Source organism: Larimichthys crocea, chromosome XIV, assembly GCF_000972845.2.
Source record: "Larimichthys crocea isolate SSNF chromosome XIV, L_crocea_2.0, whole genome shotgun sequence".
In the NCBI taxonomy this organism is placed as follows: domain Eukaryota; kingdom Metazoa; phylum Chordata; class Actinopteri; family Sciaenidae; genus Larimichthys; species Larimichthys crocea.
This window is the reverse complement of record NC_040024.1, coordinates 11,239,094-11,252,229: the sequence shown is the minus strand read 5'-3', so window position 1 is coordinate 11,252,229 and position 13,136 is coordinate 11,239,094. Positions and strand designations below refer to the sequence as shown.

Genomic DNA, 13,136 nt, shown 5'->3' with positions numbered 1-13,136 from the left:
TGAAATTGTTCCATTGTAATAATATCACATTACACATTAAGAGCCCTTCTTGGCACCGTCCTCCAACAAAACCTTCATCAGTATTTTAAATTCATTATTTCTGTGCAGGATGAACAATAATATTTATGCAATAATCATGTCAGTGTAGAGTAATGCAGACAAAATACAGAGTGTCAAATCTGACTTTGTCTGATGGATGAACAAACTTTGGCCCATAGCTCCCTCTTGTGGATTCTTGTCATCAAGTGTTTGACTTCAGCAGTGATGCAATGTCAATACAAAGTGTTTAAATTGGATTCAACACGGGTTTTTAGTTGAGGTTTATTTACTCAATAAGTCTGTTTAATACCAAGGTCTCTGTTACAAGAGAGAAAATGAGTTACACATGCAAAGCAGTCATTGTACAAACAGATACTCTGATTAAAAACAATAAAAAATATTATTTCTAAGCAGTAGAAGAAGTAGCAGAAGTTGAAAATCCATCAGGGGATTGTTTCTCCTTTTAAAACTCATTAGGAGAGTTTATAAAGTAAGTAAGCATTATCTTTACTCATCCTTGTGTATGAAGTGTGTGAAGTATTTTGTCCATAAAAATACTTTTTTAAAAGAGTTCCATAAACATTAATTAAAATAACACCTCATTATCATTTATAAGCCACATGCAAATATTTAATAAATGGTTCATAACACACTGTAATGTAGTACAAGGAAGTCTTTAAGTGTTAATTAGTGTATTCATCAACTAGAACGATTACAACTTCTCATGTGAAGATTTATTACAGCTGTGTTTTACTATATTAATGTTCACAGGAAGTCATAGTTGTTACTTACTTATGAATACTTATATCTTGTAACGACTACATTATAATGTGTAATAAAGCGTTTATTTAGTGTTGAAATAATGCATATGCGTTTTAAATAGGGAGGCTAAAGTGTGTTTAACAACCTTTTCCGGGTTTTATCTATAACTGGTGTGGGGATGGAGTCACATTAAAGTTGAATGGCAGCTGTAATTACCAAAGATCACCTTAATGAATTGTCTATGTGAGATAAAGAAACTCTTTGTCTTCCAAATAGTTGTTGATTCTTCTTTAATTGTAGGCAAATATGAACCTTAGCATGACCTTTAACACCTCCAGAAACCGCTGTCCTCCTGAAGACGGTTGATGTTGATACAGACGGTTGATTAATGCTCATTGATGAGTGATGATGATTGAAGCCTGCCAACCATCAGCATCACACCTGTGGACTTTTGTATTCACCTCCAGCTCCTCTGCATCTTTTTAAAGAACTATTTATAAAAAAATGACTTTTCTTTTTTCTCTCTTCTCCTTTCTTGTTTTGATTGAGACACGTCCCTTGTCGCCCACGAACGCATGTGGACAAACTTCTCACACATGGCTCCTTTCACTCCTTTTGTCCCGCTCCCTGCCCTGAGCATTCTTGTCCTTGGTTACCGGTTGTCATGGTTTCAGGAGCCCCTGTAGGCTAAAAAACCGGAGGGATTAAAAGGCGGCCATTTTGGGGACAGCTGGGCCAGGTTGGTCTCTGTTGCCCCCTGTCCCGCTCCCAGTCACTCTGGGGGGAAGAGGGGTGGCATTGTGTGAGGATTAGAGCTTCCTGTGTGTCAGCTCATTACATGGGGTGGGAAGAGGGGGGGAGAGGAGGAGTATGGGGGTGAGGGTGACGGGGGTGAGCAGAAAAGAGTGAGGGAGAGAAATGAAAGAGAAAATGAAAGAGAGTGCGTATGAAAGAGCGTATGACAAGGCAGGGGGAGGGATGGAGGGAGGTGGCGGCCCCTACAGCTGCACCCTCAATCACACTCATACAGGCTCTGATTATCCTTTTCACACATACATACACACACACACACTCACACAGTAGTGGGGAACTGAAACATATTAAAAGACACTGAGGGTAAAAGAAAAAAGAAGGCAGAATTAGGGAGACAGCTAGCACAGAGCGAGCCAGACAAAAGACCACCACCCCCCCTCTCCTCGATCCAGACTCACCGAGAGCTGGAACAAACAAGCCAAAACTGACCAACAGAGTACATGCAGGCGCACACAGAATAACAGTCATGCAAACAGAATGCTTAAACAGATAAATTAATTCAGACGCCAGACAGAAATACAAAAAGCCCCCACCGAGAACACAGACAACCAACAAACAGGTCTCCTCTTCAGATCACCATTGTTTTATTTATCTTTTATACATCACATGGGAAGCATGGGAACATATTTTGTCATTGCTACAAAAAAATAAAAAAGGAGTTTACAAAGGGTAAAAGCAAAGCATACAAATACTAAACTGGGCTAAGCAGGAATGCAGTGAGTGTAGACAATTTCTGCAGGAGCAGAAAACTCTCAAGTGCTTTGAGAGAGGAGAGCAGGGGGAAGGGTGGGTGAAAGATAAAGGTGGTGGTGGTGGTGGTGGTGGTGGCGGGGTGGGGGCGTTTAACCGACAGGACTCATCCTCGTTGTTGATTTGAACTTGGAAAGAGCGCCAACAACGAGAAAGACCGCTTACAATCATCGATACGAATAAAGTCGTTTGCTGCTAGGAAGGTTTACAGCTACAAGTACAAAGGCTCTTCACAAAAGTACTGATAAATCTAACACAATCATCGTCATCGTTATTATTATGAACATCATCATCATCATCATCGTCGTGGTTATCGTCATCGCTAACGTGTTTGTTTTAAGTCGATGTTTCGGCAGCACGGGACACAGTGCAACTCACAGTGCAACTCAGCACATCAGAAACATGCTTTTAGCAGCATGGCATTTAAAAAAAAAAAAAGGAAAGAAAATAGTAACAATAAAAAGGCATAAAATGTAACCGCAGCTCATATTTACAAACGTTTGGCCCTTACTAATTTGGCCTGTTTTGGTATGGAGTTCATCTTGTAAAATTCTGGATCGTATCTCTTACTCAAATCAGCTTATACAGTATGTGCTGAAATAGGTGTCAGCAAAAAAAAAAGAAAGAAGAAAAAGCGCAAACAATTAATTCTCATTGTGACAATGCTATGAAGTGTGTACGTTAAGGCCTCACTGTGGTCTTTGAAATACAAAAATACACAGCTAAAATACTACATTCGCAAATCTCTTGTAATGTTACTACAATGTAACTACAATACAAACTAGATCTATTTGTCTAATACAAAAGGTAAACATGAATTAGAATGAATAACTATAGAAAACGAATGTCATTCTATAAAAAAAAAATACATTCCCTTGTCAGGACCCTTTAAAAGACTGACTGCAGCCATTTAACAATACTAATTCTTCTACACAGTAGTGTCCATAGGTTTGTCTGTCCCACTAGAAACAACACTGGCTGGTAGAGGATCTGTGCTGTCACCTTTCTCTGGGGATTTAGCCAATCCCTGCTTTTCTTCCTGCTGTCCTGGGTTCTTATTGGCTGAATGTGAACTGCGATCCTCCGCAATGTCATTGTCATTGGCTTGAGGCTTGGAGGAGATATTGGTCAGTGCTCCAGGATGAGTTTTCATATGGCCCTGTAGATTGGAGACACAACACAATAGAAATTTAGTCCAGTTTTCATATGACACCAACAAACTCATTGAATTTGACATGTAAATCCACAACCCTCTTCTCTCCATCTTCAACTCTTACCTTAAGTCCGCTACGGCTGGCGTATGCCTTTCCACACTGGGAGCAGCTGTAGGGTTTGTCTGGGCGAGAAGGCTGGGTGTGTGGTGCTGGTGCTGGGACAGAGGGTATGGGGTCCCCTGAAGGCTTTTCTGGAACGCCATGACCCTCCTCCATTGGAGTGTCCGTCTCTGGCTCTGGATCTGGCAAAGGCTCTCTGGGTGTGGTGGCCTCACTCTTGCCTTTGCTTTGGGCAGCATCTCTCTCATGTGCCTCCTGTGGAACGCTGCCACAGGCCTCTTCGCCTGCTTCAGGGGTAGCTTTGGGACTTGCGGGTGGGGTGAGGGCAGGTGAGGGGTTTGCAGCTGGTGGCTTGGGGTTAGATTCAGAACTAGTGGTGGGTTTGTCTGTAGAGCAGGGTTCATCATTATTGACAACTCTATGCAGCGTATCATTTTCTATTACAGGCTTCGAAACACAGAGGGAGAGAGGGGTGTCCTCTGGCTCTGTGTCTCCGTTCACCATAGCTGAACGAGAACTAGTTAAGGGTGCTTTCAAAGGGCTGGTGATGCCCAGGTCAGCTTGGGCCTCCTCCTCAGAGTTCATGGGGCTACCATCAGCCTGAGTGTTGTCTCCCAGACGCAGGGGGTCCTCAGCTCCTACAGAGGGGGGATTATTGGTCAGGGGTGGGCTAACACTGGGTGTTGAACCTTCTGACTCTTCTGTCTTCACAGAAGTGGCATCAGCAGCTGTGAATTGCTTAGACGTAGACCCTGAGTTGAGAGCATCCATTGGAGTCTTGGAACTTGTTGTTAAGGCCAGAGGAAGGAGTTGCTGGCCGTTAGATGGAGAGCCTATGGAGTCGTTCTCACCATCATTGAAGATGGTATTCTGCATTTCTGCACCATCTTCAGCAGACATATCTTCATCAGGTGGTATTTGTCCTCCAAGATGCAAGCGGATGTGATGCTGAAGAACCAAGGCATTGGTGAACTTGCGTGGACACAACGGGCAGGAGTTCAAGGCACGTGAGTTGGCCGGCCTTGCACGATGAGTGGCCAGGTGGGCCCTAAGGCTGCCCTTCGTGGAGAAGGAACGACCGCACAGCTTACAAGGGAATGGACGCTCTCCAAGATGTGTGGCTTGGTGTAAACGCAAAGCTCTGGGACAGCTGAGGACACGCAAACACACTCCACACTGGTTAGCAGCCTGGGCAGTAGGCAGGGAAGGGGTACTTGTAGTGCCAGAACCTGAGACTCCCTGGCTGGTCATTAGTCCAGCAGCATTGGTGCTTGGGCTCAGGCCAAGAGCAGCCAACATTTCCCTGCGATAGGCACTGGAGGTGGTGGTCAGGTCCTGACCATGTGTGTCCCCATTTGTTTCAGCAGGGATTTGTGAGGAGGTGGAGGAAGAGGATGAAGAAGAGGCGCCTCCATGTGGCTGCTTTTCAAGCTTCTGTACCAGGCGCTGCAACTTGGAGGTGTCTGAGTTCTGGGTAGACGTGGTGGAAGAGGATGAAGAGGGGGAGGAGGTTGAAGGTTTGGGGAAAGGTGGAAAGGGGAAGGGTAGCTGATGAGGTGAAGTGAGGTGGGAGGTGGATGGATGACCTGGCCGAAGAAGTGCAAGGTGGTGAGGGGAGGCACCTCCAGGGAAGAGAATCTTGGGGAGGTGGGCCAGTTGAGAGTATGGGGAGGTTGTATGGATGGCAGAGTGAGGAGGCGTGTTTTCATCAAATCGCTGCTGCTTTGCTCCTTTGAATTGGCTGCCCATGGAGGAAGAGGAAGACGAGGAAGACGAGGAAGAAGGCAGTGCAGTGCTCGATGCGCTGGCAGCAGCTGCAGCTGACGCTCTGTTCAGTTGTAGCAGTGAATGAGCTGTGGACAGCAAAGCCATGTCCACTGAGGGGGGCAGAGGTAGAGAGGAAGGCGAGGGCCGAGTGGACGTGCCAGACAGGAATCCTAAAGCCATGTTCTCAGTCATCCCTGGAATGCTTCCTTTCACTCCATTAAATGGTTCGTCATCGTCAGCCCGGCGTTTTCTCCTTCTCTGGATGGCACCGGGTGCAGGACCACTCTGCATTTGCTCCGACAGAGCCGGGGGCAGCAGGGAGAGGGACAGCTCTGGGTTCTGCTCTCTGTGTCGCAGGAAATGAGCTTTGAGGTTCCCTCTGGTTGTAAAACGGCTCAAGCAGACTGGACACTGGTAGGGCCTTTCACCTGTATGTGACCTCAGATGGATCTGGAGTGATGAATCACTACTTAACACCTTCCCACAAAAACGGCACACATGCTGAGGTCGTCCGGATGAGGAGGCAGAGCCCAGAGAGGAACTAGGCTGGAGATCCTGGGAATGGCTAGTGGTAGGAATGGGAGGAGTTGAAAAACTGATACCATTGCTATGACCAAACGAGGAGGTGTTGGATGATTTCTCATGGAGGTAGCGCGGCGGTAGGCCCAATGATAAGGACAGAGGGTGTAGGGAGGCAACAGAGGAGCTGAGAGTGGATGAAATCGATGAGGACGCTAATGAGGAAGAGGTAGAGGAGGATGGAGGTCTGCTGCCATTAACACTGGAAGCACCTGATTTGGAGACGGGTGGCTGGGGGAAGAGGGAAGATGGAAGTCCAGTCAAAAGCGAGGAGGCTGTGGTTACTGGTGTGGCAGTGGATGGATGCGTTGGTGACAAAGATGCTGCTTCAGTAGACTTCTGGTTGCTGTCACCATTAGCATGTGTATTATTATCTTGACCAAAAACAGCCCCTCCAAGCTTAAGAACGTGCCTACAGATCTCCTCTGTTATCTGCATCTGGTGGATTTGCCTCTGTTGTAAGACCCTTAGCTCCTCTAGGAGTACTGCCAGGGTCGGCGGCACCTGGATCTGTCCCTGCTGCACTGGAGAGCTGGAGGCCTGCTGCTGACCTGGACTGGAGCTGTCGCGAGGAAGCACACACTGAGAAGAGGAGGAGGAGGAAGAGGAGGAGGTAGTGGTGGTGGCTGAGCTGCCCATCGGTGGGGAGGTCATGGTGGAGTGAGAGTTTCCTTGGTGGGACAGGCTGTGGGAACCTGAAGTTTGACCTAGTGGAGGAGGTGAGTGAGTCTGGGATGACAGTGAGGGGTGAGGAAAATCTGGGGAGAGAGAAGAGTGGGTGTTCGGGAGGGAGGTGGTGAAGGGGGCAATGTGGCTGGGCCAGTGAGGTGGAGGCGAGGTCTCGCTGGGTAAAGAGGGCGCGTGGAGCCCACCAGGGGATGGGCGAGGGGCCAAAGGCGGCTGGCAATCTTCGAGAGAGGTGGGGGATGAGGATGAGGAGCCTGATGAGGTCACTTCTGAGCCAAGAGATGTGGATGGTGACTTCATGCTCAGGTGGTCATCTGGGGATTGACAGAAAAAGAAAGAATAAGAGGATTTTAAAAACTTTGTTTCTTTGCAGAGGCATTGTTATGCAATCTCCATCAGCACAAATATCCAGGTATGTAAATCTATTAAAACTTTCTACTTCAATTACAGAGTGTGTTTATTTTATTGCTTCCAGTTATTGTTTGCAAATTTAGTTTGCAAAATTTGTGTATTTGCATACCAAAAGATCCTGTTACAACTTCAGACGAAATGCCTGCTAAGAAATTGCCTCGAACAAAAAATAAAAATAAACAAGTGAGAGAAACTCTATGAGTCTTTGAAATGTCTTGTCTTAATCTGTGCTCTCCGGAGTAAAACTCCTCAAACATCTTGCACACACACAAAAAGCTTACAGACCACCTTGCTGCTATGGCAACACATTTTAGAGGACAATGGACATCACCAAGACAACCCATAACCCCTCTTAACCCACCCCCTCCCCATAGCAGTTACGTCTTTCATCTCCCTATTCACCCTTCCCCCCTTACGTCACAGTGGAGGTCAAGGGTCAGGCCACGCTAAGGGTTCTGGGCACTGTCCAGACACTCTGATTGGTCAACTAATCTGACCTCTGCTGTTCGGGGGTCAAATTCTTTCAGAATCTTGAGCACAGAGTGAGAAAGAGTAAAGAGAAAAAGAAGGGGGGAGGGTAACAACAATGGAGAGACAAACTAACTATTCCCTCCTGGAGTGATATAGTGATGGAATGAAAGACTGTACCTCTGTGACATTCCTTCCTTGTGACTTATAAACAAATCTAAAATAACCCCCCCGACGGTAACTTTTTTAACTTTGTGGAAGTTCACCTGCAGACTAGGTGCGTGCACTTGAAGAGATAACTCATTGCGACACAAAACAAGTGTGAGAGCAATCTCTCTCAATCTCTTTTTCCCATCCATCTGAGCCCCCACCACCTCCCCTCCCAAGTGTGTAGGGGTATACAGTCAATAGAGCTGGGGGGCAAGAAAGAGGGAGGAAGAAAGGGGAGGGAAGGTGGAAAATGGGGGGAGAGGGGGAGAAAAGCATGGACGAAGAGCAAAAGAAGAAGAGAATAGAAGGGTGGAAGATTAATCTTTACCAAAAACACTGCCTTCCCTTCCCCCCAAGCCATGCACCTTATTGTTAACAAATAAGAGAGTGCTCTATACTAATCAAAGACCTCCAGCAGGCAGTGCTGAGCAGCCTGTTGGTTTCCTAGAGGACGAACAGCGCATGAAAATGGCCACAGATGTATGTTAGTTAATCCCACTCTATTCACTTCACAGGGACAGTTTATTGGCCCCAGCCAAAGTGCCTAAGGCCTCCATTTAGTGGGGGCCCATTACAGTGAATGACAAAGCAGGAGGGGTTTCTTTAGTTGACAAACTTTAGATCTTAAACTTTTTTCTTTTTTTTTTGTCTGGTAAATCAGGTGCGTTTGTTGGAATGTGGCCATGCATAAACAAACGTGTGAAAAAAAAAGTGTGGAGAAACCCACACAATAAACACACAAATCAGGTTCATGTCTGAGCACAAACATTTGCTTTTGTTAAGTTCTTTGGAGATTTGAACATGCAGTGATGAGCACCACTAGGTTGCAGGATGGTTGCCCCCATTCAAGGGAATTCAAGACAAAAACACATGCACACTTGTAAAGATGTTTTCTCACCGTGCGATAGCAGCTGTGGTCCCCCCGGATCCGCGTTAACGAGATGCTGGGGTCGCTTCTGCTTCCGGCGTGACATGATTCACGGCGAGCCCGTCAGAGAGGGGGGCATCAGTCGGTTGAATGGCACTCTAGGCACGTTTTTTGCGCACTTGGAAGCGCTCCTGTAACCATCCAAGCATCTAAAGTTAAAAAAAAAAAAAGTCGCGCAAAATCCTGGGATTAAAAAGTAAATGTGTAAGATCACTTGTAAATGTAAAAAAAAAAATCTTTTGTGGAAGAAAGTTTTTAAAAAAAAATAGGACATGTGGTGTTTGCAAATCCGCAGGTCTGCACCGTGTCATATGGAGCTGCCGTGTGTGTGGCTGTTTTCTAAAAGTCTCTTCTCCCCCAAAAAACTTGTCCAATTTGCGCCCCTCCTCTACCACTGCTGCCCCGCTGCATGCACATACAGGGAACACACACACACACACACACACGTAGAAACGCACACACACACACACTCTCTCTCTCTTACACACACACACAGAACCACTCCTTGTTCTTCAATGATATTTGCATTTCAATGGCGTGTAACACACAGCCTCCCTGGTTCTCTCTCTTTCTCTTTCTCCACCAGCTTTATTTTTTTTCTTTACACACTCACGCAGCAGCTATAAACTTTCAATAAAACATGACAATTATTGGGTGTCAAAGCCGTTGGACGCCCTAAAAACAAATTTAAATGAGAGCTATATTTGTAAATATAAATGTTTTATCATCAATTGAGATGATTAAAATAATCCTGGATCAAAATTAAAAGGTGTGTAAAAGAAGTCAAACAGGTGAATCATCAATCAGGTGACCCCCCTCAGGTGTACTGCACAGCTCAGATAGGTAGATTAATATTCTCAATCGCAGCCATAATAATTGGCTGGCAGGTGGTTTCCGTCAACAAGAGTCAAAACAAAACAAAAAAATCCGCCTTCCCACTGGTGTTATTGTGCCGCATGACGAGTGAACAGGCGATATTTCTCCCCTTTGATTTTCATAGGGCCAATTATGAGCAACAGTGCAGTGAGTGGCTGTTGTGCGCAAAGTGGGGGCCACACAGCCATTCCACATGCATGCATGTATTTCGTGTGTTATCACCAAGCGTATAATACACCCCCCTCCCTCATCCACCTCCTCCACCACCACCAACCCCTCCAAAAAAAGCATCTTACACTGGAGCTCTATTTAAAAGGCAGAGAATAGATGGGGATCTTTGACAATGGCGTGCTGGACACAGTTGAGTGAGCATCTCCCCTTTCTCACTATGAACCCCCGGATCCACTGCTGCACAGCACAATACCCCTCTTTCACCCCCCGCCTTTACTCCTGTACCACGTGGAGAAATGGATAAAAGAGGGGGGAGAGAGAGAGAGAGAGAGGGAGAGAGAGGAAAAAAAGAGGGAGGAGGTGTATGAGGAGGAGAGGAGGAGGAGGGGGGCATATTTAAGTAGGTGTCTCACATTATATCCACTCAGAGGCTGTGCAAGTAAATGGGGCATTATTTGATTAGGGTGGAAACAAATGGTGTGTGACTTCATCCACGCTCATTTGCATCACCTGGGGGAATAAATAGAAAACTCCAGGTGTCATGTTCAGTAGTTAAACTCAGATTCTTAGCAATCACACAGTATAAAAACACTCTAATAAGTCCTGACTTTTAAAAAAGTTAGTTAAAGTTGTTTTATTATCAACTTATAAATACCAAAAATAGAGGTAAAACAGTGTATTTTCTTTTTTTTTGTCATAAATAATACAAGGTAAGGTTAATTTTATTTATCTATTCATTGATTGGTTGATCATTATTACTATTATATAATAAAAGTAGCGATCAGCCAATCAGATTACAGTATTCATACAGCGTCACCTGCTGCTACCTGTAGAGGGAAGAACAAGCTGGTACGTTGCTTATCTTTTTCGCGATTAACCGTTAAAATAACGGGTTAAACTCGCGTTATCGCACTTGTGTTACATTAACAGTTGAAGTTGAACAAAAATAATAGTTTAAAATAGTTTAAAATGTATATATAGTTTTCAAAAGCAGCCGTTAAACAACAGTTTTGCCTGCTAAGCCTGCTAAAGCTAACGGCAGTTGACGTAGCAGTTAAGATGTTTTAAACATTTAGTTTTAATGTTTTATTTATTTTTCTGAGCGATAATTTAAAAAAAAAGTGAGTGTAAAGGTTACAACAAACTGTTATACCACAGTTAGAGGAGTTAACTACTCCAAACTTATGCTACAGTGTAGCATTTATTGTTATTTAATGTGGGTTAACCAATAAAACATTAAATTTTTTATATAACAACCATGTTGGTAACTTGGCTGAAAGTTTTCTAAAGTTAACTAGACAAAAGTATTTGCTCCAGCTCTTAATTTTAGCATTAAAGCCAAATATTTAGTTTATTTATTTCTAAATATTGCCTTTCTGGTCTATAACATAATGATTTACCCCACAAATGTATATACTCAATGATTAAAATGGAGAAGAAGTAGACGCAAGAAGGTTCTGGGTTCAAACCCGCCAGTCTGAGTCCGTTCTGGCTGGGATTGGGACCTTTCTGTGTGGTTTTCCCACAGTCCAAAGAAGGTTTAAAGTGTAATTGGTGACTCTAAATTGCAGATATGTGTGTGGGTTGAACCGGAGCCATGGCTGGGACTCGCTCCAAAGAGCAAAATTCAGACACAAACCCACAAAAACAGTAGAGATTTCATACCAGACTTGATGATTTCGAATGTCCAAATGTCAATTCTTGAGATTTAAGAGCCTCTTTGTGTCTGATCTTGAACATTTTTCTCCTTAAATGTGTGTGTCCACAGCTACGACCATGTCTCTCTGCGATGACACACTCCTGTGCAACTTCCCAAAGTGTCGGATCAAGCTGAACGGCTTCGCCTGGGTCACCGCCTGCTCTCACGTTTTCTGCGATCAGCACGGGTCCGGCGAGTTCACCCGCTCTCCCGCCATCTGCCCGGCCTGCTCCTCTGCGCTGTCTGGGAAGCTGGACATCGTGAGGACGGAGCTGTCGCCCTCTGAGGACTACAAAGCCATGGTGCTGGCAGGTTTGCGCCCAGACATAGTTCTGGACATCAGTTCCCGTGCTTTGGCCTTCTGGAGCTATCAGGTCGAATATATTTCTGTCTGTGTGTCTTGAAATTTAAAACAAAAAGTCAAAGTTTGTCTTATCCTTTCCTATAAAACACCCAGCTTGTCAGTCTCTTCTAATAAACAGGTCCATCAGGAGCACATGTATCAGGAGTACAGTCTGTCACAGGCTGAGGGACAGCTCAAGCAGATGGAGAAGGTGTTGACTCAGCAGAACCAGAGCAGAGAACTCGAGCTCACCGCCATGAGAGGGGAAATCAGCTCCCTGAAGAAAGTAAACCGCATTTCTTAAACTCAGATTCATATATAGAAAGTTAGAAATGTATAAAACCTTGTTTCCTTCAGGTGATGGAGGATTATAAAAGGAAGTACAGCGAGATGTCGGAGAGGCTGATGGAGAGGAACAGGCAGTACCAAAAACTACAGGGGCTGTACGACTCTCTGAGGCTGCGCAACATGGTGGTGGGTGTCGGGGAGAGAGACACGCTGCCACAAGCGGGACATCACAACGTCAACACGGGTATGAACTCAGAGCCGTGTCTTTGTCCGGTGTTGATTGTCTTAAATCAGTCGTACCCCACGCTGATTAATGAGAACAGGAAGGAAGTGCAGAGAGAATGATGTTAAATGGCACAGCTGTAGATGTGGTCATCAAGAAAGAACAGTAGGAGTAATGAGCCGATTGTCTACCTAAGGGAATTTTACTCGGCATAACAATGAGAGACATCCGTCAACCTCCCATGTGTGTGTGTGTGTCACCCAGGGGCGGCTCAGCCGTCGACTCCCCAGAGGAGCCCTCAGTTCCTCTCCGTGGGCCACGACGGGGACAGCAGATTCTTCTCCTGCCTGGAGGCTGACGGAGCCAAGACCTTCTTCCAGTTCAGCTCGCCCGCCAGAGAGAGAGGCCGGCCTTTCATCAGGAAGTACTGAGACAGGAACGACTTAACACTATCTATTTATACACGCTGACAAAGTGTTCTGTTGTTTTTGTTGGTGTGTTTGTTCGAGTGCACTATCAATAGTATTTATTGTCGTTTTTTGGAACTATTAATGTGTTTTTGGCTAAAAATATGAAAACCAATGTTTATCTTTTAGTCCCGATCTCTACTTAAGCACAAATTTGTGTTAAGAAGTACTTTGTCGATGTAAATATACTGCCTTGCAGTCTTCTAATGTAAATGTAGAGTGTAAACTTCACCTGTTTCTTGTCAAATTAAAAAGGTATTAATGTAATCAGGAGGACTCCACCATGGTTCCTTCAGTATTTTCATGTATTATTAATATCTGAAAAGGATAAGGAGTTAGTCTAACCCTAACGTAATCATACACACCGTGCACATGCACACA

General features: G+C 45.0%; 2 protein-coding genes across 2 annotated transcripts; one reads left to right on the top strand and one right to left on the bottom strand.

Moving 5' to 3' along the window:
* Window positions 1–2,181: 2,181 nt before the first annotated feature.
* On the bottom strand, window positions 2,182–10,013 carry si:ch211-212k18.5 (sal-like protein 4). Its single transcript, XM_019261319.2, has 4 exons — window positions 9,861–10,013; window positions 8,659–8,837; window positions 3,642–6,985; window positions 2,182–3,523 (listed from the first exon to the last, which is right to left on the bottom strand). Exons 2-4 carry the CDS (start codon window positions 8,732–8,734, stop codon window positions 3,293–3,295), a joined length of 3,651 nt encoding a protein of 1,216 aa, XP_019116864.2. The 5' UTR covers window positions 8,735–8,837; window positions 9,861–10,013; the 3' UTR covers window positions 2,182–3,292.
* Window positions 10,014–10,518: 505 nt separating this feature from the next.
* ccnb1ip1 (cyclin B1 interacting protein 1) lies at window positions 10,519–13,022 on the top strand. Its single transcript, XM_010741725.3, has 5 exons — window positions 10,519–10,584; window positions 11,504–11,808; window positions 11,917–12,063; window positions 12,135–12,309; window positions 12,553–13,022. Exons 2-5 carry the CDS (start codon window positions 11,512–11,514, stop codon window positions 12,717–12,719), a joined length of 786 nt encoding a protein of 261 aa, XP_010740027.2. The 5' UTR covers window positions 10,519–10,584; window positions 11,504–11,511; the 3' UTR covers window positions 12,720–13,022.
* The last annotated feature ends 114 nt before the right edge of the window (window positions 13,023–13,136 follow it).